Source organism: Arabidopsis thaliana, chromosome 3, assembly GCF_000001735.4.
Source record: "Arabidopsis thaliana chromosome 3, partial sequence".
NCBI lineage: Eukaryota > Viridiplantae > Streptophyta > Magnoliopsida > Brassicales > Brassicaceae > Arabidopsis > Arabidopsis thaliana.
This window is the reverse complement of record NC_003074.8, coordinates 3639379-3666904: the sequence shown is the minus strand read 5'-3', so window position 1 is coordinate 3666904 and position 27526 is coordinate 3639379. Positions and strand designations below refer to the sequence as shown.

Here is a 27526-nt window from a genome sequence, read left to right as displayed (position 1 = left end):
AAAGAAGAAAAGAAAAGAAAACGTCTTTAATTGTTCTAGACAATCTTCATTGACACGGAACTAGTCGAGCAATATACGTGCTAGATTTGTAGACGTAAATCATTCATTCTAATCATACTTTTTAGTACAGTCTCAAGTAATCTCAGCTTTCTTCAATTGGTTATATTAGTAAATGCTTTAACTGTTATTCCATTTTGTTGTTATTTTTTGGTAGCTAGGTTATATATACACCTCTTTGTGTACGTTTATGTATAAGTGTAAAGATTATGTGTATCAGTGTATGTTTGTAAAATATGTTTTCTGAAAAAAATACAGAATAGTATTTTAAATGTATTAAAGAGAACAGATATACGTATATGTAAAAGGTGTCTTAATCGAAGCAGGAAAAGAATTAAATGTATATATATTAATGTTAATCACAGGATTACAAAATCTTCTAAAGAAACTTACAAGATACTAAAAGAATGGCTACGTCAAAGTTAATTGTTGTGACTGCAATATCACGTAGCTTCACACCAAAAGCAAGCTATTAATATTGCAGTGTGAGTTAATTTCCCATGTGAAGTTATTTAATGATTTTTTATTTTATTTTTTGTAAGAAGAAATTGGTAAACACAAATTTATAAATTTTCCTATTAAAAACAATAGATAATAAAGATAATAATAACACGGAAGAGGTAATATCTTCCGAACTACTAGTATAATAAAAGCTGACAACCTTACAATTAATTTCATTTAATTGAAACTATGACCATGCTTGGCTGGATTTACAATTAATGTTAAGAGATAAGTATGAATGAAAACCAATGTTCGGATTTGGTATCTTATGTAACAATACCTGTAGAAATACATGGAATTAAAATGTTAAAATAAAGAGAACCAAAGTTAAATTACAGTTATTTTTGTCGACAAAACAGAAAATAAATTAGCTTTAATATTTCTTGTCTTTTTGTTTTTGTAAAAAAAATATTTACACAATTATATAGTTTGATACATTGCTTAATTGGTGGTCATGAACTATACTTTTACATTTAAAGATTAAATTTGACCGTATCTGAACATGATAGACGCGTGGATTATAATAAATACGGCTAATTAAATTAAATGCATATCATCTAATGATTCAGTTTAGTTGACTAAAATCCCTTACAAATACGTAAATCTTTAGAAGTGTAAACGACATGGACAGACTAACCAAACAATTTGATAATTTAGACATTTTAGCTTAATTAATTTACTTATTCTCAACTTCACAATACAAAAGCTAAAGTAATTATTGTCACAGAGAATATGAATGATTCTCAAGTCGAGTAGAGCAATTAACCGAATTAGTTTTAAGAATTTGTCTTTGTTAATCCTATCGTTTTGTAAAAACCACTATTACAAATGCTAAGAGAAGCAAGATTAGGAAAAACTTTAATGTTATAGTGAAGGAAAATGCTTCTAAGAACAGAAAATGAAAACTAGAGGGAAGATTAGAGGACTGAAGATTTTGCTTTATACATATACTAATGTAATATTATAACAACTACGACATTAAAAAATCAAATCAAACCAGTTTTATGCAAGATTGTACATTTTATGTCCAATGTCTAACACTATTAATTTAGAACAGTAGTTCTTTTTCGGTCTCTATTTCTGAAAACTAACAATAGATTTTAATTGATATAGCTACTCAGTAATTTTTTTGATCTCAGATCTCTTAAAACAAAAATTAAATTTACTTCGTTTGACAAGACCTTCAGATCTTTCAGGCACATGAATCACATTAATATATGTGCAATATCATAATGTTATCAATATCGAACCAACCTTAACTATAATTCATGCATTTTAGGTTAAGATCTAAAGTTTTTTCCATAACTCTTTTTATCTATGAAACATAATGTGCGAAGGTCAAAAGCGGTTTAAGGCAAAAATTTAAATTGTTGCCTTGAATACATATTTTTCTTTTAAAGACAAGAGTTTTTTTTACCATTTTTCAAATATTCTCATTGAAAATGAGATTTTGTGAGTTAATATCATGAAAATCAAAAATAATTTTCATAAATGTTAATGTTATGATTTTTTTTTTAAAAAAAATATCCTTAAACACTAATTTTAAGTAAATACTAGCCTTAATTTTTATAAAGATGTAGCCTATTAATATTATATTGTTGATCTAAGAGATTAGACATTCTACTTATTTTAGTAGCTATAATATGATTTCGACATAAGCTTCACGCTTTACTTACAAAATGTTTAGATTCATAGCGAGTAAAACGTCGTAGAATCAAAGCTCAAAGCCAAATCTTAGTCCTCCTCACGAGCAACATTTTTGCTATGATGTTGAGCTTACTCCGGATCTTTCGTTTCTTGGCTTTTGATCTTACAATACAATAAGATTTAGATCAACAAACCCACACACAGACCATAAAAATCAACAATCAATCATATATTGCTCTACAGTCGTGGGATGGCGACGAAATCTGTGTTACCATCTCCGTTCGGCTCGCATTGTCCAGACTCGTCGGAAGTCCTATTCCGAAGAATATTCGCAGATCTGTTGGCCGGCGGCTTTTTTGGATTTTCCGATTGAAGATTAGGGCTTCATAGTAGATCGGTTTAGTCAGTTTATTAGCTCGGGTCGATTTTGATTTAAGAGCTTGGTTCGGTTTGGTATAGTTGATTGGGCTCTTTTCAAATTTTGTATGGATCTAAATTCGAAAATAATCCATTAAACCATTGTTTATAATATTAAATAACCAATAACAAAAAAAAAAAAAGTTCTCGCCTTCTCGGTTTAATCTTCATTCCTTTTTTTTAATACTCTTTTTTTTTAATTTGTTGAGAAATTGGAGATTAAAAATAAAGCCCAAAATAAAATAAAAAACCCCGGCCCATTAACAGTTAGTATTAAACAGCTTTTGCAACAGACGGCGGTAAACGATAAGATGGTGTTTTTTATGTCGTATCCGCCGACACGGCGGCAGTTAGTAGTGTCGGTGGGTTTTTTCGCGGCGGGCGTTTCTCTCTTCGTCGCCGGAGCGTATCTCTCACTCGCCAACATCTCACCGCAACAAGCTCGCGTCAAAGCTCGTAATGATTTCGTCAAGGATCGAATCAGGAAATGGCTCGACGATTAGTGTCTTTTTTTCGATCTTGTAGGCGTTCTAACTCTTAAATGATATAAATCAAAAGACGATTTCGTGTAAATTCATGCTCTTACATGTTTGGATCATTACCAGTTCAAATTCATGTTTTATGTCACTTACAGATGAGAGAATCACTCTTGACAAAACGAGCGAACAGAGAAAAAATGTAGATGTAAAGTCTTTAGATTCTGTTATCTCTGCGCTGAAAATGTGAATAAAATTTCTTGATCATATTACCATCTTGATTTTCTGGCATTCTGGTTCTCGCCTTTCGAAGCATCCGATAACCGCGACTTTGAAACAGATCCACCGCGGAAGTTACTTAGTCTCGAACCCGAGAGGATATGGTGATCTTTTGAAGAAGCCTTGTTTGGTTTATAAGCTTGTGTTTCATCTATATACCCTTTAGGCTCAACGTCAATAGATCTTCCCCAATCCAACCCTCCATCTCCACTTTTTTGAAGCTTCTCGCTCTGTACAACCCAATCAACACAATCCGATATGCTTCTTTGTAAAGAAAGGCTTTTCCTTGGCGTTGATTTTCTTCCTCTGTTCTCTTCACCATAAGGCCATTTATAGCTCTTGTTGTCTATGTTCAGTTCTATGGAATGAAGGTCGCTTTCGCCTGAACCTTCTTCATTTCCATTCTCGACTTCTCCATCTTCGATGTTATATGATCCAAAACTGATGTGATGGTTTAAATAATCTCCAGCCTCTTCGTTATGTAGCTGAGTTTGAGGTGGTTCACGGGTCTTCTCTTTACATCTTTTTGCTTTGAGGTAAGTTTGAAGCTGGTTTCTTAGCTTATCAACAGCTGCGTTTTTCTCCTCGAGCTGGTGTTTAGCCTCCGATAGTTTCATCTGTACTCTCTCTTCCCGCAATGCATCTGCTAACTGCAACATCTCTCTTTCCTTTTCGACTTCTTCTTTGACTTTAAAAGATTCTCTCTTCAGTTCTTCAACTTCGGCTTTGTCTTCGCTTATGTCTCTTGCTAGTTCATCACAAACTTTCTCAACCATCACTCTCGCTCGCTTCTCGTTCTCGATTTCTTTAACTGCTTTCATCAGAGCTGATTTTGTTTCAGCCAATTCTTTGCCCAATTTCTTGTTCAAGCTCTCAAACCGTCTCCTCAGCTTCCTCTCCACTTCTAGCTCACCAGCAACAGATTCGATTGCAGCCTCAACAACTTCTTGCTCGTTGCTTTTCCACACAGCTTTCTCTTCGGCAAAACGCTTCATCAAGTAGCTAATGTCGTTGTTTTCCGGTTTATGTTCGTGGATTAACTGATTGACCTGTAAGCGAGCTCTTTCGAGCTCAGAATGTAAAGCAGAGACGAGGGACATGCTAGAAGATGGGCGGTCGTCTTGACCCCACATTCTGTTAATGATTTTGAGAAGCTCTTTTGATGTTGTGAGAGCGTTACTACAATCCTTCAACCGTGTTTTGACACCCACAGTTGACCCAGTCGGTGTCTCCACCCGTGATCGAGTCTCAATCTGCATTGGAAAAACACATTTCAAATATTTTTGAACATCACTCTCTTGCACACATATTGATTTATAGATGATGGAGGCAAATTAACTAATCATAACGGATTGAGTGTCTCCTAGTTTCTTATACCGTTATTTGCAATGTTTCTGTGCATAACAAAACAAACCATAGATTATGTGTACGTATGCTTCCAAAGTAAAAAAACCAACAGCCTCTGGAGCCAATAATGCTCAATAATATACTACTTTCATCCTTAATCAAATACCAAATTTGGTTTGAGAAAATTATGAAAACTGCTAGAAGAAAGGGTTCCTCATAATGCTCAAAGAAACATCCCCAAGAGTGAAAAAAAAATAAAAAAATCAACTTACATCCATGAAGCTGCCACTGTTAATAGGATCCCTAGCCCCCACATTGCAGTCTCCAAGCCTAAGCTTTTGCACAGTTGATGAAGCTCTTCTCTGGCGACTCCCAGTCCCTGATCTTTCCATCCTCTACAAAAATCAACAAGTTTCTCAGCTATCCAATTACCTAACACACAGAAGTAAAGAAAGCAGAATTCTTCGCATTGTCCATTGCCAGATTTAGCATTATATATAATTTTTCTTAGGTCTCCATTATAAGAGAATCTAGGCCTACATTATTCACAATAAATCAACCTCTAAAAAACAACCAGCTACCTCCATATGACCAACGAATGAGAAAGAATAAAAACTAGTAGAAGTGCCCAATTATGCAAGAATAATAGGCACCAACTTATAAAGAAACGCCCTTTCATATAAACATAAATGTGCGTTATAGAGCACATGACAAAAGATTCTTAAGATCAAAACAGTTTTCTATTCTTCTCTAATCCCACTCCTTAACATCAACCAGAAGCTTATACGAATAATAATCTCCCTTGATGATTAAAATACTCATAGAGGTTGCCAAAAAAATCACAACTTTGACTAAATTCAGACCTTAGAATCACACAAAGATTATCAATTTTATCAGTTAAAGATGAGATCTTTATAACTTCCCCGAATCAATCAATACTATACTATATATATTATTGTTTTTCTCTCTCTCTTTTGATCGGTCAGAATTAAAGCACATGGCAGCCAGCAAGAAGTTGGAATTACAGCACATTCTCTTCCTCTCAACCAATCATAACCAAAGCATTTTACCTCAGAGACTGGACTATGCGACGGATCAGAAAGATGAGGCGGTAGAGAACCAGAATGAACCGATGATCTCGGCGGAGGAAGCGGCGCGATTCTCTCCTTTCTACTCTTTCTAATCATTGGCGCAGCCTCCTCCACAACTCTAGGTGAAGGCATCTCGTTCATCTCCCAAAGCGTCGCAGCTAACTTCCTAGCTGAAACAGGAGCAGGAGCTGATACTTTACCGGTTTTGCTCCCGCAGTGAGACGACGGAGAAGCAGCAGCGTGTAAAGCACCGGAAGCTCGTGGAGAAGGAGATCGACCCATAAGTCTCCATGTAGGTACAGGAGTAGTGGATCCTCCTCTTTTACCAACAACTATCGCTCTTTTGAATCTATAACCTTCACGGAGAATCGAAGAAGTCGACGATGTCGGCGAAGAACAACCACGTTTCCTGATTTTGCCAAGTAGAAGTAGATTCTCTACGCTTTGATTCTGCCTCGGCATATTCAAAACAATTGTAGATCTTTCTCTTTACCTGGAAAAACAAAAAGCAGATTCAGAAAATTTCACCGATCTGTTAGAAAAAAGCACAAAGACCAAAATTGAAGTTTTTAGAGTGAGTAAGAACACTTACAGAAACTTCAAAGCATTTCTATGGCTTCTTCTTCTACTTCAGAAGATAAAGTTGGAATGGGAATTGGGGGAATTTGGAAAGAAATGGCGGTTGCTGTGTTTTGAGGTTTTTTGATCAGACTAGTGTACAGAGTGTTATGTTAAAGTGAAAAGGGGAAAGATGACAGGAGTACTCATCTTCTGTGATAAGGAACACTGTAACATGTCCACGTGGTTTGATCTGTATGGATTATGGATGTTGCTCCGTGATTTACAGGGTGGATGATTTGTAAACCGACTTAAACCGAAATAATTGAATCGAAAACCGGAAATCACTTCCTTTTTATCGGTCCTGAAATAAGAGATTCTCAATTAGAAAAACAAACTAATCAACAAATTTCTTTAGTGAAGAACAAACTTATATAAATAGTATTTAGCAGTAAACATTATTTATATTTGGTTAGTATATGGTAAGAATTCGAATGAAATAGATCCTAAGTTCAATTTCACATGTTAAACCAAAAATTATGTAGATGTCATGAATTTATATCCATATTTCACAAAGTTTGACGGCTCATTGAGAACAATTATTTTCGATTAGAAGAAAGTCCATCTGCCTAAATAAAGGGAACTAGTGCATCTAATTTTATATTTGACCAAAAATATTATGCTCGTCTATGATATACTATGGGTTAATTTGGAGATTGGATCGTGTTTGTACTATATAGGGTTTCTTAAATGACGTGTTTGAGTAGGATGCATTAGATTTTAATCATTTGATACACAATTACATGAATCGATAAAAGACCAAATAATCTAAGGTTGTTCTTTTTACCAAACCAAGATTTTTAGGTTATAAGAAAATAGTTCCTTTAGTAGATTCCTAATGTGGACCAAAATATCTTGTTAATCTCATGCTTATGACTCCTAAATCATATGATCATGTTCCTATATGAGGTATATAATATACCATTTTTCTCCATTAGACGAGTGTGAGTGAGAACCGGTGTGCTTAAGTTACTCATTACAAAATGTGTCTACTACTATTCCAAGTATATAGATATTCATTTCAATAGGTTTTGAAGTTTTATCTATACCCACAATTTCACAAATCACAACCCGTTATAATTATAAATGAATATTGATATTACAGATTTACACTCGTGTAATTGAAAAATGGATGACCGAAGTATTCATGTGAAACCATGAATATTAAAATGCATGTATTATTTTTTTTATAGCAGGATGATCAGATATGATTTCCTAGTTTTCAAGATATTGCATCCATAAAATTCACAAGTTAATTATTTGATCAAACTAAACAATTGAAACTGTAAACGTTACAAAGAAAGATAACACGGCCACACTTTTTTCCGTTGTCAAATGGACACGTCCAAGTGGAGGAGATGATTCAACATACACAATCGTACCGTATTATTGTTCAACTCTTTATTGTTGTAAACGTTTTTTGTTTGGGTCAAGTCTCTTTATTGTTGTAAACACGATTCTTTCTATAGTACTTTCTGTCACATAAGTTTTTTTTTTTTTTTATGGTGAATCCGGAAACAAAATCTGTTCGAAAAGACAATTCAACCTAGAAATAGTTGGATCTACATCATATCAAAATATATAGGTAGCAATCAATATAAAACATTAAATATATGAACAATGTAAGACTATAGTGTTAGATACAATTGCGTACAAAAAGTTCAAAATATATATGAGTCAGGCCCAACTAAGATATGAATGCCCAATAAAGAACTAAGAAATTGGTTGCCAGAACTGTATTCCTATGGGAGTCTTCTTACTTCTGACTTCTAATTTCTAACAACAATTTAGTTTTTTTTTTCTCTTTTTTTTTTTTTTTTCTTTTGGCTGTCAAAGATCTAAGTTGTAATAGTTTTGTCATTTGATGAACTTTTCAATTGTAATAGCTGACTCAAAAATTTACCCAATCACCATCAGTATACCTTATGGTATGAATGCATGAATCTATGGTCTACCAACCATCAATCTTTCACTTGCTCCATTACCCAACTATCAACATCTACTATGATATATGACAGAAATGGAAAACGAATATAAATTCGTTCAATAAAATAAAAAATATATATGTAGTAGATAAAGTTGTGGTTGAACCTATGAATGAATATTGGATAGATGTGCAGACAAATGTGTGGAGTGTGGACCTTTGCCGACTATTGCATGTTTTCATCTTTTGTACCGGAAGGAAAAAATAACTTACCATTTTCTATTACCTTTATAGCTAGATATACAAATTTATAGAAAAATAAGTAGTATTAAAAAAGAAAAGAGAGAGAAAAAAAAAAGAAGAAGAAAATCCAAAGCGTGAGGGTAGCTTTCGGATAAACACAGAAGATTGTCTCCATTTTCTTTGGAAATTTTGGGATCATGGGCGTTTTGTAGGACCCATTACTCTCTCAGCCCTGCTTCTGCCACTCTGTGGGCCCAATTTAAAAGCCCACTCTTGTTTCTTTTCTAAACCACGTGAAAACAAACCACAATATGTTATATTCAATCAAACAAAAACTCTATTATCTCTCAAAGTATCTGTCATATGTTTTTCTAGAAAATTTGATTATAATTTTTCTTTTAATCTGCATTCATTTGTCCACTAATGATGTGTTCCAACAAACATGTTCGCTCTCATTGACGAAGAGCTAAGTCAACAAGTCAACTTGTTGAGAGTTATGAGATGTCTAATCCTAATTATACACATCATTAGAGGGATACATATATATAGGCTTTCATTATTTTTATTTTTCTATTATTATTTATCCCCATAATGTAAGTTCTTTATTAAAACACATCTTTCATTCGTAAAGAAAATAAAGTTAAAAAAAAAAATTAGAAAATACAATAATTTTTTGTTTTCTATAAAAATTATAAGCGAAGGCATCGAATCATATATATTTTTTTTTTAATTAGTCGTATATGATTTCTCTTATGTTTTTATTTACAGTATTTCACACCGTGTATTTATATTGTCATCTTGATTGGTAATGTTGAAGACTACAATTGATCATTTTCATAGGCGTTCGTAAACTACTGATTTAACATTATATTGTAATAAAAGAAGCAAAAGGTGGTTAACTTTGAAATGGGGACTCTCAAATAATCGAAATTTTGATGCAATGTAGAGAGCTCAGAGAGTAGATAGAGAGAGGCGTGCAATTGTGTGTTGTTCTCATTGTCCCACCATCTCTATCTTCTTTTGTTTTTCAACTCTCCCAAACCGCCAAACTTAGCCGTACCTTTTATTTTTGTCTTCTCCATTTTATAACCTTCTTTATTTTAATTTTCTATTAGAAGTAAAAGTTTTAAATGTTTTATCTTCTATAGTGAACAGTGTGTTAAACTTATCATCCGTTATGATTTTTGTAATATACGATCAAAAATAATATTGACTTTTTTAAGTTTATTAAATAACTCTATTTTTTTTTGACAGCTATTAAATAACTCTAATATTCAAATAGAAACCAATAACTTAATGTGAATAAATTAATGAATTATTATATTAGGGGTTGTATATAATGTTTCATAATTGCTTATCTTTCAGTTTACTCTAGTTGTGATATTTTCCATTTCAGTTTACTCTATTGGTGTGTTTTTTCTACGGAATTTTGGTGTTTGTTACTTATTACTCTTGTTTTTTTCTTTCTATACTTTGAGATTTAATATTTTCGGTCTAAGTCTAAGATATCGGCTGCATAAATTTATATCTGAACAGTGCAGATATTTTTATTTTTTAAACCTCTTAACACAAAAAAAGATAAAGATGTAAAAGAAATATGTGTGGTCCACTCCCTCCGAGCATTTAGCTTTGGTTTCATAGAATATACAACAAATAGCTTTGGTCCCCTACTTAGGAGAAACAAATTTAAAATTATATGCAAACTAATTAAATCTCACACGTACATATATAAATATCTGATTGTTACTATTTTACTTTAGGATTGTTCAAAATCTGGATAGTTACTTTAAAGGTTAAACCACTTTTCTTACAATTTTTTTTAAATAAGCAGAGACTGATGACGTGGTTAATGTTACAACGTCTCCCATATAAATATAAATTTTCCTTGCTTGCAGCAACTTTTTAGCTACACATTAATCATAACGCGAGGTCAAACACACATTTAGTCGTTTACCATCATCATAAGTGAAAATATGTCGCAGTTGTAAAAAACAAGACGTTTACTATATATGGTAGTCAAGAGACTGAATTATCTTGTTTTCTACTAGTAGTAGTTCTTATAAATTCGGAGACCAATTTAAACCATTAAGAAAATATTTGAATAGCCATAGATAGGGCTAATATTTAATCATCTCGAACATTGTTGCCGACGTATTTGTATATAATTAACAGCATGCAGGATCTACACCATTGGTTTCAACATGACTCGTTTAATGTGTAGATTTATTATCATAATATTATAACCAATGGATTAATATTGCCATAGCAAGAACTAAAAGAGAAAAAAATAGAAAGACAATTCATAAACCTGTCTTTAATTTGCTAGGGAATGGTGAAAATGTCAGAAATAGAAAAATAAAAAGCAAAAGTAGCAACTTACCCCTGAGTTTCATGAAGCTTCTCGCACCATTCACTTTCCATAAATGACAAACTAGGTTTGTCGTCTTCTGAACATTTTTATCAAAATTTTTTTTGCAGACTTATCATTTTAGGAACCCTCCACGAATTACATGGCAGATTCCTCTCGTGTCTTTCCTTTGTGCTCAAGATATCATTATAATCCTATATATTCGTGTCTATGTCGTGTAATATGTCTATATACCCATGAAACACACTTTAATCTGTAATTTCAAATCCAAAAATGTTTTGTGATATTACATATATAGATGGCACATGCGGCCTTAGATCCAAAAAAAAAAAAAGAGATGGTACAAGCAGCCAAGTGGAAATCTTCTAAAACATTTGTTTTAAAACTTGTGGTAGTAAGTTGTTTTGCTTTGTTATTTATTTTCCACTAATGCAACAGTCACGTAAATTATGTGATCGTGGAAAACTGAGTGATTTGTTTGTTATTTCGTCCAAACGCCATGACTATATATAATAAACATTATTTTTGTCGTATTTCTGGAATACACGCATAAAGTAACAATCTCCGTTTTTCGAGCTATGACCTCTAAATGTCACAAAATTCTCCAGTCGTTTTGTGATCTAAACCAAAAATCACTTTCGAACACTTCATTTCTTCTGTTATTAAGGAGTAAATATTTCAAACTTAAAGAGGTTTCATTAACAAATTATTGAAATAAACAATAGTAGTTTTTATCAAAAAAGGAAAAAAAAATAGTAGTGGTGAAAACCAATTATGGAAAGAAAAAATACAATACGTTTTTTTTTGGATCTGTGCTTGAGAGGCAACGTCGCATTCGTTAGAAGTATGGGAATCGTGTTATTTTAATCAATAAAGTAGCTAAGTTTATAGGGTTTATATGGATTTTGATAACAGGAAAAAGTCATCATATTAAAAAAGTTGAATTGACGAGTTTGGTGAGAAAGTTGTGGCATCGTTCGGTGACGTATCTAGACAAGCTGTAGTGTTTGTTGAAAAGGGCGATTAATGTGATTAAGAGTCTTGTTGGAAAGTTTGTTCGCAGAAGAGGCTAAACTAATTAAAATTAACATGTGTTTATTAATATCACAAGTTCATTAATCTACATTTCTTTTGCACTAAACAATTTTTTAATCACGATGAAATGTTGTGAAGGGTAATAAAAATATTTGACTATGAGAATGTTAATCACGATGAAATTTTGTTTAATAGTACTAATTTGTACTCCTTCCGTTACTTTTTCTAAAATATTTTAGATAAAACACAAAAACTAATAAAATGTGATTTATTATATAACCAAAAATAATTCAACCAATGAAAGCAAGTACTGTAGATTTTGGATGATCATTTAAATAAACATAAACTTTGTCTAGTGAATTGAAAAAAATCAAATAATATGAACAAATAAAAACTTTTAAAAGAAAACGGATGGAGTATCATTCGTTAATATTACCAAACTAATAACATGAATTAGAAGATTTCAGTCAACTTTGTGTTTGTGTCTTATATATGTTCTAATATTAAAAAGATGTAATTTCTTCCATAATACATTATGAAATCAGAAATGAGGTTTGCTCTAGGATGTAGGTACACTAAGTGTGACAGGTCAATTATACGACGCAAATCAATTTAGTTAGGTGATTGAATACATGATTTAGCATTATTGACTAGCTAGGATCGGGAAGCTAGTAAATCAAACCCAATTAACAGAAACTCTTTATCTTGTTAAATTTTATTTTTCTAAACCTGGAATCTAATCAGTCAGTGGTTACTGGATCAGTGATTGTCTAGTAATACATTCATTTAAGATAGGCTGTTCATATATAGTAACTTCTAAAAAATCGCCATTTTACAAAAGAAAGCTTAATATTTGATGGGAGACGTCGGTAGTATAGTTTATTTTTTAAAAAATTACGATGCGTAAACAAAAAATTCTGATACACCTGTTTTCTCTTATAATTTTTTAGTAGAAAAAAAGACGAAGTAAGCAAGCGACCAACAACCTCTATTATTCGTGGGAAGGGATATGTCCCCCAAACATGTGCTATATTCATGAATTAATACTTAACAATTAGACTAGTCTTACTTTTATTCAATATTTATTCGAAAATATACTTACGAAAATAAAATACTTTAACTTATAGTGAATTGAAGAGTTAGTTTAATTTGATATTAATGGGGTCGAGTTGCAGACGTACATGCAAAAAGGTGCCTCTAAATCGACCTGGAAAATCATGTCAGTTTGTCCTTCAGTGCCTCTTTTAATTATGCAAAACTAATATTTGACAATGACATATCTTAGACATAATTAACATGGATCACTACAAATTTTATTTTATTTTATATCACTTATTTTGAATCGATTAAGTGTGAGGAGAGGAGTGAAACACGTCAAATATAACGAATCTTATATCTTTGTTTTTTTTCTTTTATTCTTACAATTATCTTGGAATTTGGAAACCCTAGTTGTTTCGGCTATTTGTTATACTATTGTTATAACAGTCACAAGACTTGACCTCAACGAAAACTTTTACAAAACGTGAATTGGAAATTTTTACAAAATATGCTCTTAATCGTTAATGCTTCCCAATTAGGTGAGTTAAATTGTGAGAGGAACCATTTCTTAGAGGAAATGGTTCATGAAAACAAATATGAAATAGTATCACTAGTCTTAGTTTTGCGAGAAAATTAGGAAAAATAGAAACGTGTAAGCACCAATGATATTCCTGAAAGCACGTGACAGATATTTCATGATCCTATAATTAACAAGTGATAAAGATATTAAATAAAATTAACGATACTTGAGAAATTCGTCAAATAAAATAGAAGAGGACCACTCACGTAACCATTTGCACGTCCCATTGATTTTTGTGGTAGACTTGGTATGTTATATTACTTATATTCACAGAATTATATACGAAACTCACGACTTAAGATGCACGGTAATAACTACAGATGGAAATTTACCCATCAAACAAGAAAACAACATTTACTCAAGCATCTAGCTAGACCAAAATGTTTGTTTACTTGTTGACTTGCGATCCATAGATATATTAGTTAGAACTTTTTCTTCTACAATTGATCAAATGTTTCACACTGTTCTCAATTTCTCATCTAGATTCATGACTTATATGTTTGGTCAAATATCACAGCTTGATGAGCATTAAATAGCGTCGAAGTATAGGATGGTTACGTTGTTCAATATTGTAAAGGAAAAAAAGAGAAAGAGTGCCAAAAGGTCAAGTCGATTTCACAAATAAATCTTGAAGTCTTTATCCCTCTCGATTATAAAATGATTAGGAAAAGAAAAAGAGAGAATAAAATGTAGATAAAGAGAAAGAGAAAGAGAGAGAGGAACATAAGGGATGGTATGAAGTAGAAGTGAAGATGCATGCGATGGTGTGTCGGAAAGGCAAAGCACATGCTACACAACTTGAGCTTCTCACTTGCGTCAGGGATAAGTATCCTCTGTACCTTCTTACTTTTGCGTAATATGTACCACCTCACTTCTCAACCGTTTGATCTTTAATCCTTCATTATTTCTTCATTACCTTCTCTTTTTGTTTTTGTTTTCGTTTTCAATTTCTCATAGATTCATTTACAAACTAAATATCATAGGAAGGTGTTATCTCTAGTTAATTTCTTATCCTACTTTAACAAAATTTAATTGTCAAAAGATTATTTTTACGTTTATAGACAAAAGATACTGACACATCAATTCCACGAACCAAATGGTTGAGAAAAACAAAACGACTATCTTTGTCTTGCAAATAAATTAATGGCAGTTAGTAAGATTCTCAGCTGAAAATTCATACAAGAGTAAATGATCAAATAACCATTTATGAGAGAAATTTAATCCTTCAGAAACCAATGAGGATCTGATCAAGTAATTGCAAACCACATGAGTCCATGATAAAGGATTGTTTGACTTACGCAATCCACATATTTATGGCTGCTTGATATGTAAGGTTTATCTGCTTTGACAGTCTATAGAATCTTGCTAATCAATACGTCATATCCGGTGAATACTGAAACTTTTTTAATTAAGAAAACACAAATCATCTTTTCTCCGGAGGATTTCGAATTTAGTTCCGGCAATGCTGAAATAACATATGTTGAACTTATAACATTCCAAGACATCAAATTTTACTAATATATAAATAATTACATATTCTTCTTCTACATGATCAAAACCTTTTCAACTTTAATTAAAGGGTTACGTCGCGGCGTTTTGTGTGGCTTACTCTTTTTTTACACTATAACTATAGAACACTCGTGGATCCAATGCCGTTTAGGACAAGATTTTATCAGACGAGAAAAAAAAAAACAATACCACATTTTTAAATATATATGGATTATGGACTGCAACAACAATATAGAAAAGAAGAGAAAAAAATAAAAATAATGATTGAAAGGAAATATCATCACGCAAAACCTTAAAAGTACTATCGGTATCGTGTCGTCCTCTCCTCATCAAATAGTTCCCACAGTTTTCACATCAATTTAACCATTTTCAATTTTTTTCACTCTCTGTCTCTCTCCTTTGTATAATACTATATTAGTACCATTACCCATCTCTCTTTCACCACCAAACCAACACCTGCAAATCCTCTCTCTCTCTCTCACTCCAAGAAACCAAAAAAAAAGATGTCAGTCAACCATTACCACAACACTCTCTCGTTGCATCATCACCACCAAAACGACGTAGCTATAGCACAACGAGAGTCTTTGTTCGAGAAATCACTCACACCAAGCGACGTCGGAAAGCTAAACCGCTTAGTCATACCAAAACAACACGCCGAGAAATACTTCCCTCTCAATAATAATAATAATAATGGCGGCAGCGGAGATGACGTGGCGACGACGGAGAAAGGGATGCTTCTTAGCTTCGAGGATGAGTCAGGCAAGTGTTGGAAATTCAGATACTCTTATTGGAACAGTAGCCAAAGCTACGTGTTGACCAAAGGATGGAGCAGGTACGTCAAAGACAAACACCTCGACGCAGGCGACGTTGTTTTCTTTCAACGTCACCGTTTTGATCTCCATAGACTCTTCATTGGCTGGCGGAGACGCGGTGAAGCTTCTTCCTCTCCCGCTGTCTCCGTTGTGTCTCAAGAAGCTCTAGTTAATACGACGGCGTATTGGAGCGGCTTGACTACACCTTATCGTCAAGTACACGCGTCAACTACTTACCCTAATATTCACCAAGAGTATTCACACTATGGTAAATTCAAACCCTTTATTTCCTCTTTTGTTTTTTCTTTCTCTCTTATCTATATGTCAGATTTATACTCCTCTCTGTTCTCTTTTAAGATTTGTCTTTTTCATAAAAATAGATGATTCGTAATTTGTATTGCATATTTACATGTTCTCTTAAAAAAAGTAATAGAGATTAATATTTTATGCATGGTATTTTAGATTATCTGCCTACTTTATATGGTAGTAAACAAGAACATTCATCTTTATTTGGTTTTATAAACAAAATATGAGAATTTTTAAAGGTTAGGGCAAGCACTTGGAAAGCTCAACCATTTTAGTTAGCTGGTGGAATATCTTTCTTATAAAAAGCAAATGAGTTATCTAAAACTATATGACAATTATTTTAGTTGCGTGTGTAATGTATATAAAATAACAACATGAAATAACATTTTGTCTTTTATTTTTGTCATTCTTATTATTTAATTTTGGACCCGACAATTTCAAATAATCTTCTCCAAGTTGTAACTAATCCGTTACATGCGCGTGAGGAGAACCGTCCAATCCACTTAGACTAACGTGCCCTTTATTTCTTCCTTTTAATTCTATGTTAAAAAAACAATTTAACTAAAAGATGCGCACGTGTCTTGACGGTGGAAAAAAATTGTAGGCGCCGTCGTTGATCATGCTCAGTCGATACCACCGGTGGTCGCAGGTAGCTCGAGGACGGTGAGGCTTTTTGGCGTGAACCTCGAATGTCATGGTGATGCCGTCGAGCCACCACCGCGTCCTGATGTCTATAATGACCAACACATTTACTATTACTCAACTCCTCATCCCATGGTAAATATTTTTTTTTTTTACATTTTTGTCAGATTCAAATTTTTGCTTACGTATGATATAATTATTAAACAGATGTCGTGGCTGTTTCTCGAGACGAGACAGATGAAAATTAGTAATTTTAAAATAGACCTGAAAGAGATTTTTATGTTTAATAAATTATATAAAGGAGGAATCAGAGAGAATAATACTATACACTTGACTGTAAAACCACATGGCCAATTTGGTTTTTATTTGATTACTTTGATTTGTTTTGTTTACTCTTTTGTCTCTGTAGCCTCCTTTTGTTCATTAATTAATATCAGCCGTAAGTATATAGTTTCCTGTGAAAACAGTCTCTATTTTGGTTTTACTATTCTAATTTGTTAGGCACCGTCAGTTTTTTTTGTGAAACCAAATTATTGACTAATAAGCTGGAAAGCAAAACTGACTAAAAGCATTACAAACTTATCAATGACATAAGTTTTGAATTTATTACCATGTTTTGTAATGTTCAGATATAATTTGAAATGCTTAGAATTATATATTTGTATACTTAAATTAATGAAATAAAGTGAATACTAAAGATAGTTTTATTTTTCATATTATTCTATACAATTCGGTGTACAATTTGTTTTTGATGATAATAAAAATAATAAAATTGCGTGTTGGAATTGTGAAACAGAATATATCATTTGCTGGGGAAGCATTGGAGCAGGTAGGAGATGGACGAGGTTGATGACTGACATTCAAAAAGAAGTGACAACTTTCTAGATTTTTAACTTTAGAATTTAGATTATGGGCCCATACTTGGCCCAATTGTCATAGAGAAAAAATGGACAAGAATTAATATTATTAGTAGCTTCGTTATGTATTTAGTATTTAACTAATTTGAAAATAAAAATAAAAGATGAGATTTTGTTTCTATTGTACATTTGAGTCAGAACAGAAAAAAAAAGTATATGCAAAAGATGTGAATTAGTGTGGGTTTATAGTAGTTGATATTTGAAGGCTAAAATAAAACCAATGAAAGCTTTCTATAGCACAAAAGTCATTTGAGGGCAGGTACCCCAAATTGGTGAGCTAGGCCTAGGCTAAACCTTATACACATGTAGCATGTATTTGATGATGAAAGATGAATTGGGAACTGTTGAGAGATTCATGTGAGGAGATTACGAGAAGAAAAGGTGTGGGCCTAATTACGAATGATTAAAGAAGAGAGAGCATATTCATATATAGCATGTGTGTAAATATATAGGTTGTGTTACATCGCCTTTTATCTCTTTTCCAAAGCCAAAGCCAGGGACCATTTTATTTGTTGCTGTGTTACTTACACTCTTCTTTTGATTCTCTATTTTGTTTTTGCATTACAAAGACAGTGTAAAAGGAATATGAATCATTTTTACAAGCTATGACAAAAATGGGTTTAGGTCCCAATTCTTTCTATGCATTTATGTTTGTCTTCGTGTTTCTGCATATATATGAGTGTATTGGTAAATGGTAAGTGGCAACACAAACGCAAGTTTCTGTTTCTATATATGATTAAAACATTCTAAAACGGCAACACAAACACAAGCATAAACACAAACAAACAATCATGACTTTTAGTCTTCTTTATTCTCTATTTTTTTTTTGTTTTTTTTTTAATTCTCTAATTCTTGTTTCTCCTCTTCTCTCTGTTCTTTGGTTTCTTTAGTGCTCTTCAAATTAAAGAGTTTTCGGATATTAAATCATACAGAGTGTAGTAATTACCTTTGTCATTTGAAACATTTCCATGTAGAAAAGAGAAGATTTTATTACTTTTGATAGTGTTCCCTTGTTTATATAAGTTCACGGACTCGTAATTAAATCAAAGCCATCTTGTGAAGGTAAAGTCTTCACATACTTGTATGAACCTTTTCATATTAATATGCCTTTTTAGTGTTTGTTTCTTCACTCTTATAGTTGTTTCGTCATTCCCATTAATGCTCTTTAGTATAATGATTCACCAATAGGGATTTTTAAAAATATTGAAATTGTAAAGCAAATCAGCATGTGCTACTTGTGAGTGGTGGTAATGGATACTCGACCATACCCGAAAAGTTCGGTCCAATTTAATTAATTATATCTATATACACTATATCTGCGGGCTATTCCTTATCTATATTAATATGGTAGGCGAAGAAATTCAACTTAAATCTCTCATCAACTATCTTTCATCATAGAATAACGATTAGGACAATGCATTGATTATTATCATTAGATTAGATACTCAGAATCATCAAATTGATGTATAAGGAAATTAGTTTGCTATACTACAGCTTTAATATATTGGGAAATTAAAACTCGTCTCGATCTAAAAGATATAGTAGAAACGAACATGGGAGTAAACTTCTATTACTATACGTTAATAAAATTATGTGGGATGCATTTGCATTAATACTTTTGTCTGTCACATGGATGAATTGATGATGGATCTATAAATTAATTTATTAACGAATTTATTTCCCTACAGAAACATATTTATTAAGACTTTTCTCTCGCAAAAGAAGATCGCAGCATATTCACATTTTCACGTCTCTTCTATACGACATACATGGATCATCATCAAGAATCAAATCCTCTGAAGGAGATTTTCTCTCTATCTTCGTCTCCTTTCTTCTCAACGTTGAAAATCAAGAAACATATATTTGTTGGGATCTCTCTTCTCATCACCTTCCTAATATTCTCTGTTATCGTCGTTGATCTTGCCGGCTTCGAGCCTCATCTCTGTTTCGGATTCTTATTGTCGCCCCGAACCCTAACGAAGGAAAGAGGAAACGACGACGTATGCGACTATTCATACGGAAGATGGGTTCGTCGACGCCGTGATGTGGACGAAACCTCTTATTATGGAGAAGAGTGTCGGTTTCTGGATCCTGGTTTTCGTTGTCTGAATAATGGAAGAAAAGATTCTGGTTTTCGACAATGGCGATGGCAACCACATGGCTGCGATCTTCCACGGTAATTCTTATGTAATTTTGCTTGGACCTGAAGGTATGGTTCTGAGTAAAACAAACATCAGGGTTAGGGTTACAGGCAATTACATTGATCCATTAGAGCTTATAGAGTTATTACAATCACTGGTTCTAAAAACTAACTTTAATCTTGTTTGATTAAAAAGAAACAAAGATTTGCCCACTTGAATTTTGAATTGCTTTTGTGACGTAAGGGTTGAAACTTTAAACCTTTATTTATGAACTTTGCGCCAATGCCAATCAAATTCAATTTTCTTTTACTCTATGTGTTAAATATGTTTACTTGTTGTGAAAACGATTACAGATTTAACGCAAGTGATTTTCTGGAGAGGAGTCGGAATGGGAGGATTGTGTTCGTCGGAGATTCTATCGGAAGAAACCAATGGGAATCTCTTCTGTGTATGCTTTCACAAGCAGTGTCTAATAAATCTGAGATATATGAAGTTAATGGAAACCCTATAAGCAAGCATAAGGGTTTCCTTTCGATGCGATTTCCGGAACAAAACCTAACCGTTGAATATCATAGAACACCGTTTCTGGTTGTGGTTGGTCGGCCTCCTGAGAACTCACCGGTAGATGTCAAAATGACTGTTAGAGTCGATGAGTTTAACTGGCAGTCCAAAAAATGGGTCGGCTCTGATGTTCTAGTCTTCAATACAGGGCATTGGTGGAACGAAGACAAGACCTTTATCGCGTAAGATCTTCATGTTGAATGCAACATTCTGGTAACAAGAGAAAGGTGTTTGATGAGTCTTACCGGGTTTCTTCCTGTTGTTGTTGTTGTGGTTGCAGGGGTTGCTATTTTCAGGAGGGAGGGAAATTGAACAAGACGATGGGAGTAATGGAGGGATTTGAGAAGTCTTTAAAGACATGGAAGTCATGGGTTTTAGAGAGACTAGATTCTGAGAGGAGTCATGTCTTCTTCAGAAGCTTCTCTCCTGTACACTACAGGTCTGTTTCAGAAACAATTAAAAGAGGACGAATCAGACGACATAGTCTTTAGAACTTTGACCCAGGTTTGACCTTTATGGGTGTTGTAGGAATGGGACATGGAACTTGGGTGGTTTGTGTGATGCAGATACAGAGCCAGAGACTGATATGAAGAAAATGGAACCTGACCCTATCCACAACAATTATATTTCTCAAGCAATCCAAGAAATGAGATATGAACATAGTAAGGTTAAGTTTCTGAACATTACATATCTGACCGAGTTCAGGAAAGATGCTCATCCTTCGCGGTATCGAGAACCGGGAACTCCTGAAGATGCTCCTCAAGACTGCAGTCACTGGTGCTTACCCGGAGTACCGGACACATGGAACGAGATTCTCTATGCGCAGCTTTTGGCAATGAATTACCGAACAAAGTGAATAGAGGTACAAGTCTATATTGCTTCCTTCTACTCATAATGCTATTTCCTCTACGCCTTCTTCGCTCTCGGTTTCATTTGTTTGCAGTTCCTTGATTTTCTCAAGCTGTCTCAATAGGTTCAACCTTTCGGACCCGTATGTGGAAGGAATCTGAATGAAGAATATCATCAAAACTGATTCAATGAGAAGTTTTTGAATTCTGACGAATCTATATACAGAGAAGGAATGCGTACCAGGCCTGGTACATATCTCTGAATTCCAGCCAGCATGGCAGCGTGACCAACCGCTGTAACCTGTTCAGAATAGCATACTAAATATATTAGTCCCATAGATTAGAAAATGGAGCTGTGAATGAGAAATGTTAAACAGCAGAGGTTAGCGCCATAAGATTGTGCAAAGCAACTAATTGAAGATGTAGCTTGGAGTGATTCAGAAAAAAGTGTATAATAAAAAAAGAAGTGAAAATAAACTTATCTGTAAGGTTATTTTTGACTTACAGGAAGAAGCATTAGAATACCGATGGGAATAACTGACGCCAGGTCAGTCATGGTTCTGCGCAGGGCTTTCTTTTCTTTTCCTGTTAATTCATCACCAATCAGAGACCTCCGAAGTAGCTGCACTGCAGCTGCTGAATCAATGGCAAGAAGTTGAGTACCTTGCCACACGTCCTGTAAATGGAAAAATGTTAACAAAGCTGACAAGAGGAAAAGACAATGACCCAATGGCACAGAAACACGCCATATAGTTGTAGTCTTTAGTTGAAGATATTGATACCGTGGTGGCTTCTCTTAGCTTTTGAAGAGTTTTCTCCATCATGTTTTCCTTCTTGGGAGTCTGAACCAACTGAACACTTTCCGTTCTACTGCTTGATTGAGGTGTATCCTCAGAGATTAATTCCTGTAACATATGAACAAACACTTGGAAGCTTGTACTGGTGAAACAAAAGACGCAAGACCCAACATTTTGGATTACTATAAGGGAGTTGATTGGTCATCTTCTACCATGTTGAGAAGTTTAATCATGAAAAAAACAGAGCTAAGAGCACAACACATAATTATCCTAGTGCGGGATTATTCATCATACAGGGTTTGACTTACTAAAATGATGGTTAACTCAACTGAAATGATAAATAGTATTTTCATTTTTCCTTTTCGGTATGAGCTTTTTATTTAACTTACGATGAAAAGAGTGCATTATTGAAACTAGCAATTTGACAGCTAAGAAATCTTGCAGCAGTTACTAACCTCCTCATCTACTGACTGATCAGTGCTTCTTTTGACCCGCTTTTCGAGTTCTATTAGCTCGTTCCTTAGAATTTCGAATCGGCTGATCTCAATTGGTTCCGAGTCTATGCTAAGTAAGTTTCCACTGGATTTCCCAATATATTCATCTCCCTGCATATGCGAAACTAATTCCTGAAACCTTTATCCGTGCTAGACTGGAAATGACTGGATTTTAAATGCATAAATGAAAACAAAAGAGTAGTATATGCTAAGTAACAGACTGAACAAACACAGAGTGCTACGTAGAAGAGTCACCAGAAAATTTCAGGATACTACAACTGCAAAGCCCGTTGCCAGAATACTTGAGATAGGATCACAAAATGGAGCTTACCGATAACTCAGGATCAAGCTTCTTCCTTGAAGGCCGTACAAAGAATCCCCAGAATCCACGACTTATACTAATGCAGAGGGAACAAATACATCATTGTGACCAGCGTGGAACAAAAGAGTAGTCACCCTTATATAGATGAAACTAACACGGCAAGCATGAAGATGAATAATACTAAGCAATAGGTAGCATACCTTTTGCCTTGATCCTCAGAACTATTTGCGTTCTTTGTGTCTTTCCCTTTAAAATACCGTTTTTGTACCTCGTAGGATTCTTGAGAATCATTTTTGTCACCTCCCTGAGTTTAACATATGAGGTTATAGTCTCCCACACAAATTTAAAAACAAAACATGCACTCTCAATTATTACTTTATTGTCCTATACTGAGAGTCTGAGACTGATGCTACACTGCTTAGAGAGGGATACAATTGGTTTGCTTTGGTCCATCTAGCATTCAGATAAATTATAACTAGCAGGATCAAAACAAAAAGTGACAATGAAAAAAAAAAACCTGTTGCAAGGAAGCTGCTTTGGCTCTGAAAGTTGCCTCCAGAAATTCAGCCTCTTTCTTAAGCTTCCGTATTTTCTCTAGGTCAGAGCACGCGGCTTTTATTTGTTCCTTTCCAGACGATGAGTTTGATACATACAACTCCTGTAGCAGGCTTTCCAGTCTAACGAGGGCCTCATCTACACTTTCTAGGGCCTGGGGACTATGTACTGTTAGTATATAAATTGTCTTCAATATGACAAAAATCTTTAACATGAATCGGATACAAGTAGTGTAAGAACTAAGAAGTACAACAGTTCTTCCCAATAGAAAATTTCATAAAAGACCAACCTTGTCAAATGAGTTCGACTCTCTAACAATTGATGATGCATTCCTGTAAAAAAAAAAGAAGGTATTTGTTACTTCCATCCTGCATCACAAGTAATCCAAATGCAGACAGTCTGCTAGATTGGGATTAACTGATAAAGGCAGGTTCCAGAATCATGAATGTCACAAATGTAAAGTTAATGCAGATGGCCGTTAAGGGTGCTTTCCACTCAATTTGTTGTAACTACGACATAATTGTAAATATCCAAGACATATGCTTTGGATTTTGCTTGGAAGTATTTTTCACACAGGGACAATCACAATTATTAGTCGAGTATACCAATCAAGTAGGAAAGTGATTTTCCAACTGCAGGCAAGAATGTATAAATCAGAGAGAGAGGTTCCGTTATCTTACTTTAATATCCCCAGTTCTTCTTTACACCGAACCAAAGTCTTGTGCCTGAACATTAAGAAAGACCATCAGCAGGATAAATAAAAACGTTCTTTCTTGTCCAAATATTGAGTAAACAATTAAACATTATGTCAAATACCCCTTAGATAAGAATTTTGCTGCCTTGACATTAGATGGATTCTCTGGCCATTTACTATATTTAATAAAACTCTGTAGCCAATAAGAACAAACATCCAACAGTTGGGGAATAACTTCATAATTGGGTGGTCCTTCTGGTTTGGTCTTATGCCCATGTGATTGGTTTGGTGGCTGTGTTCCAGTATTGTTTGGATAGAAAGGAATCCATTCTAGTTCTTCGCAAACAACCTACACAATTAATTTCCATGAAAAGACATCAATATAATCCTTAGGGAATTTCAACTGATGATGTGATTAATGTCTACCTCTACATACAGCTGGTATGAACTGATGGCTGAAAGTTGAGGATAGTACAGGACGCTGCCTCCAATAAGATGCCTGAATATTAAAAGTTCATGAGTATTGGTCAACAATTTGACAAGCAAACACAAACTTACAAAAGTTTATAGGAATGAGAATAGGGTGAAACAGTGACAATTACCTAACAAGGTCTTCCAAAGGATTCTCCAGAGAATCAAAACCATTTGCAGCTAAAATGGACTGTGTGCTCCTGCCCAAAGCAATGAAGAATCCAAAAATTGCTAAATCTCTCTCCAAAACCTGCAAGGCACCGACAGGTGCCAATTAACTTCAAAAGATTTATATACAAGTATACAATAAATCTTGCAGGGTAATAAAACCGAGATAAACTTGGAATCACTGTTTTTTTAGGAAAAGTAACTCCGTAAACTATAGTCTCCCATTATTTGTTTTTGCTTCTACTAGCTTCACTTTATCTAGATCCTCTAGGGCTCCCTTAAATTTGTGCCACTTTCTCATGGTCAAAGTCACTTTATAAGGTGAGTAATCTAGACAAGCTATTATGCTCATATTCAAACATCAAAAAGAACTAATTTGACCAATGCACAGAAAGTCTATAAACAGTTTAAATGTATCCTCTGGACAGTTCTTACCTCTATACTTTCGGATGTTGTTAACTTTGACCATATTTTCTCCCTATCTATAGCCCGCTGCAGTTGTTTCTGTATAAGATCAACCCAGAAAATAACTTCATCTGTATCAATGTCACCATTAACTCTGCACACTGCTGCGCGAGGACCAAAATGAGTAAGAAATTCTCTTTGTAGGCCTATGCTTTTGATTGAATGATACGCTTGAGGGAGTGGAACGAAGTCTACAAGTTTTTCCATCAATCTTCCAGTTGTATCTGGAATCATAGAGAAGAAGGGTGGGCAGGAAAATTTTGCTGGGCCAACTTTCGTGATTGCTGCAATGCAATTGAGTACAAGCATGAGAAGTGACACTTCAATCTCATTACTTGCAGCTGCGGACTTTCCTTTTGCATAGCTGGAGGAACCATAAAGAATCATTACTTTTTCAAAACCTCACAATCAAACTCGTGTTTTACAGTATTTACTAATAAGGTGAGACTAAGCATTAAACCAAAAAGAAGGAGTTTTGAAAAAGAAAACATACACAGAAGTGGCAGCAACAAAACGTTGGTCCCCCTCAAGATAATTCACAAAAGATGTCACCACGGAAGGAACTTGCTCGGACCAAAACCATTCATAGGCTTTAGGATGCTTGGAAGAAAGATTCTCTCGCATCATATTCTCAAGGGGAGCAGCTTGGCGTGATAAGCTGCATAATGCCAAAAATTGAACATAAGCAAAATAGTTAAAAATAAAAACTCAAAGGTTGAAGTGTTAGATAGCGACGACCAGTTCCAGAAAGATTTCCATCATTGATGAAAGAAGATTCCTCAGGGAAATATGCAGGAACTAAAACAAAGCAACACCACTGGAAATCTCACACAATCTTTGCAAAAGCTAGAAACTTTCTGTTCACTAGTTAACATAGTGATCCTGAGATTCATTAGGAATAGCTTAGCCGGAAGATATGGCCTGACTCAGAAAGCCAACTTAGACATTGCATCGATAGATTTAACCATTACAGAAATCTAATCTTTAGACAAGGAAGTAGCTGAGATAAACTTATAGGTAACAAAAAAACGAATTGAAAAGTTGTGTTCATGTCAAATACCAGATTCAATAAGTAATTGGTGCAGTACCTTCTTTGAACAAAGACATTAATATCCTCGTCTCTGTAATTGCCTCTAGATGAAATCTCATTTACTGCTTGCAGTAAGGAGTACAGAGAAGCCTGTAAAATCATGAATGTAAGTTGAACTGAGAAATACTGTAATCATCAAACTAATGTAAAACAAGAGAGTGCAGCTAAAAGGCACATACGGACCTGATACGAAAGAGTCTTCACCCATGCATATTTATCAGCACCAAGCCAAGTCGAAGGAAACCACGAAAATCTGGACGGAGTAATCTTCTCTTTAACAGCCAATTCAATAGATCTAGCAGCATCATGCAAAGACTGGTTAAGTCCATTAGAATTGTTTTCGTCTTGTAATGATCCGGTGAAACTAGTCCTCATGTCCTCCAAATTACTACTAGATCTTGGCTGAGGACTTCCATTAATAGCTACTCCATCTTCAGCAGATGCCAAGACCAGCCTCTGTGATTTCTTCTTGTTGCTCCTTTCCAGAAAACCATATCTAACAAACAATTGGCTCCTCGGATTGCTCAAGCAATTTGATAAGTACTCCAAGTGTACAGTCCTTTTGCAGGATATGAAAGTAACAATGGACATCCTTGGAAGACATGGTTTTGAAGTAGAGCTACAAAAGGCGAGATTCAGTTATTAAGCAGCCACTAAAATCAAAAGAATGATCTACCGTGAACAAAGTACAAAATTGAATCATTCGTCTAAGTTTCCCTTTTCTGGGTTTGACTTAAACTAAGCTGCACCTACTCTAATGATTGAGCTAAGCGAGTGTATAAACGGAATCGAAAATTGAACACTGGTGAAGATGGACGACGGAGAAAACCCCAAATTTGATTAATTCCACTAATAAATTTCTGGGAATGATCTGAAAATTGTAGTGAGTTTGATTTACCTTGAGGATACAAGCCCAGGTCGTTGTAGTCTAGCTGCCATCTACATGAAGCGGGAAAATATTCTTTCACGATTTTGGTTTGGTGAGAAAATGGAGAAGATTGAGGAGAAAATACTGAATCATTTAGTGAAGAAGACGAAGTAGCAGAAGACGAAAAGGTGACGTGGCACCAGGAAGGCTCGTTTATCCTTAAACCAAAAAAAGGAAGACAGAAA

At 34.3% G+C, this 27526-nt stretch overlaps 5 protein-coding genes, 2 long non-coding RNA genes and 3 other non-coding genes across 21 annotated transcripts; 4 read left to right on the top strand and 6 right to left on the bottom strand.

The window, feature by feature from the left end:
- Nucleotides 1-2918: 2918 nt before the first annotated feature.
- Nucleotides 2919-3361, top strand: AT3G11591 (bric-a-brac protein). Its single transcript, NM_001125143.1, has one exon. It carries the CDS (start codon nt 2934-2936, stop codon nt 3123-3125), a length of 192 nt encoding a protein of 63 aa, NP_001118615.1. The 5' UTR covers nt 2919-2933; the 3' UTR covers nt 3126-3361.
- Nucleotides 2930-3066, bottom strand: AT3G02475. The gene has a single exon (NR_140917.1).
- AT3G11590 (golgin family A protein) lies at nt 3171-6607 on the bottom strand (the record flags this gene model as incomplete). Of its 2 annotated transcripts, NM_111992.3 has the most annotated exons (4): nt 6408-6607; nt 5795-6308; nt 4997-5119; nt 3171-4630 (listed from the first exon to the last, which is right to left on the bottom strand). In NM_111992.3, exons 2-4 carry the CDS (start codon nt 6275-6277, stop codon nt 3368-3370), a joined length of 1869 nt encoding a protein of 622 aa, NP_566392.1. In that variant the 5' UTR covers nt 6278-6308; nt 6408-6607. The 2 variants fall into 2 exon arrangements, with proteins under 2 accessions (NP_566392.1, NP_001327584.1); NM_001337941.1 differs by lacking the exons at nt 5795-6308; nt 6408-6607 and having other exon boundaries at nt 3368-4630; nt 4997-5741.
- Nucleotides 6608-10806: 4199 nt separating this feature from the next.
- Nucleotides 10807-11268, bottom strand: AT3G00290. The gene has a single exon (NR_143795.1). It is a non-coding gene; the product is annotated as an uncharacterized misc_RNA (transcript).
- Nucleotides 11269-14283: 3015 nt separating this feature from the next.
- On the bottom strand, nt 14284-15121 carry AT3G00280. Its single transcript, NR_143794.1, has one exon. It is a non-coding gene; the product is annotated as an uncharacterized misc_RNA (transcript).
- Nucleotides 15122-15178: 57 nt separating this feature from the next.
- AT3G11580 (AP2/B3-like transcriptional factor family protein) lies at nt 15179-18003 on the top strand. 5 transcript variants are annotated; one of them, NM_111991.5, is made up of 3 exons: nt 15179-16210; nt 16853-17025; nt 17687-18003. In NM_111991.5, the coding sequence occupies exons 1-3, from the start codon at nt 15634-15636 to the stop codon at nt 17738-17740; spliced, it is 804 nt and encodes a 267-aa protein (NP_187765.2). In that variant the 5' UTR covers nt 15179-15633; the 3' UTR covers nt 17741-18003. The 5 variants fall into 5 exon arrangements, with proteins under 5 accessions (NP_187765.2, NP_001319524.1, NP_001327713.1 ...); NM_001337938.1 differs by having other exon boundaries at nt 15179-17025; NM_001337940.1 differs by lacking the exon at nt 17687-18003 and adding an exon at nt 17098-17535 and having other exon boundaries at nt 15179-17025.
- Nucleotides 18004-19362: 1359 nt separating this feature from the next.
- TBL8 (TRICHOME BIREFRINGENCE-LIKE 8) lies at nt 19363-21883 on the top strand. Its single transcript, NM_111990.3, has 5 exons — nt 19363-19983; nt 20302-20691; nt 20790-20948; nt 21038-21371; nt 21483-21883. Exons 1-4 carry the CDS (start codon nt 19577-19579, stop codon nt 21363-21365), a joined length of 1284 nt encoding a protein of 427 aa, NP_187764.1. The 5' UTR covers nt 19363-19576; the 3' UTR covers nt 21366-21371; nt 21483-21883.
- AT3G02465 lies at nt 20280-20754 on the bottom strand. Its single transcript, NR_140916.1, has one exon. It is a non-coding gene; the product is annotated as an other RNA (long non-coding RNA).
- On the bottom strand, nt 20844-27493 carry AT3G11560 (LETM1-like protein). 5 transcript variants are annotated; one of them, NM_111989.4, is made up of 19 exons: nt 27312-27470; nt 26597-27032; nt 26412-26503; nt 25817-25981; nt 25294-25687; nt 24822-24940; nt 24646-24718; nt 24342-24568; nt 24206-24250; nt 23815-23857; nt 23488-23679; nt 23171-23274; nt 22980-23046; nt 22610-22759; nt 22140-22262; nt 21863-22033; nt 21599-21658; nt 21197-21515; nt 20844-21117 (listed from the first exon to the last, which is right to left on the bottom strand). In NM_111989.4, exons 1-18 carry the CDS (start codon nt 27350-27352, stop codon nt 21399-21401), a joined length of 2619 nt encoding a protein of 872 aa, NP_187763.3. In that variant the 5' UTR covers nt 27353-27470; the 3' UTR covers nt 20844-21117; nt 21197-21398. The 5 variants fall into 5 exon arrangements, with proteins under 5 accessions (NP_187763.3, NP_001078136.1, NP_851000.1 ...); NM_001084667.1 differs by having other exon boundaries at nt 20880-21111; NM_180669.3 differs by having other exon boundaries at nt 21093-21515; nt 27312-27493.
- On the top strand, nt 22241-25270 carry AT3G02455. 3 transcript variants are annotated; one of them, NR_140915.1, is made up of 1 exon: nt 22241-22632. It is a non-coding gene; the product is annotated as an other RNA (long non-coding RNA). The 3 variants fall into 3 exon arrangements; NR_140914.1 differs by lacking the exon at nt 22241-22632 and adding an exon at nt 23254-23510; NR_140913.1 differs by lacking the exon at nt 22241-22632 and adding an exon at nt 24920-25270.
- Nucleotides 27494-27526: the final 33 nt, after the last annotated feature.

Bases quoted from the DNA above. Each gene is read 5' to 3' on its own strand.
- TBL8 (NM_111990.3), top strand. From the start codon at position 19,577: ATGGATCATCATCAAGAATCAAATCCTCTGAAGGAGATTTTCTCTCTA. The intron at 19,984-20,301 runs GTAATTCTTATG...AAACGATTACAG, and splicing joins CATGGCTGCGATCTTCCACG to ATTTAACGCAAGTGATTTTC. The intron at 20,949-21,037 runs GTCTGTTTCAGA...TGGGTGTTGTAG, and splicing joins TTCTCTCCTGTACACTACAG to GAATGGGACATGGAACTTGG.
- AT3G11580 (NM_001337939.1), top strand. From the start codon at position 15,634: ATGTCAGTCAACCATTACCACAACACTCTCTCGTTGCATCATCACCAC. The intron at 16,211-16,852 runs GTAAATTCAAAC...AAAAAATTGTAG, and splicing joins CCAAGAGTATTCACACTATG to GCGCCGTCGTTGATCATGCT.
- AT3G11591 (NM_001125143.1), top strand. From the start codon at position 2,934: ATGGTGTTTTTTATGTCGTATCCGCCGACACGGCGGCAGTTAGTAGTG.
- AT3G11560 (NM_180669.3), bottom strand. From the start codon at position 27,352: ATGGCAGCTAGACTACAACGACCTGGGCTTGTATCCTCAAG. The intron at 22,034-22,139 runs GTATCAATATCT...TTCCATTTACAG, and splicing joins AGCTAAGAGAAGCCACCACG to GACGTGTGGCAAGGTACTCA. The intron at 21,659-21,862 runs GTAAGTCAAAAA...TATTCTGAACAG, and splicing joins GTATTCTAATGCTTCTTCCT to GTTACAGCGGTTGGTCACGC.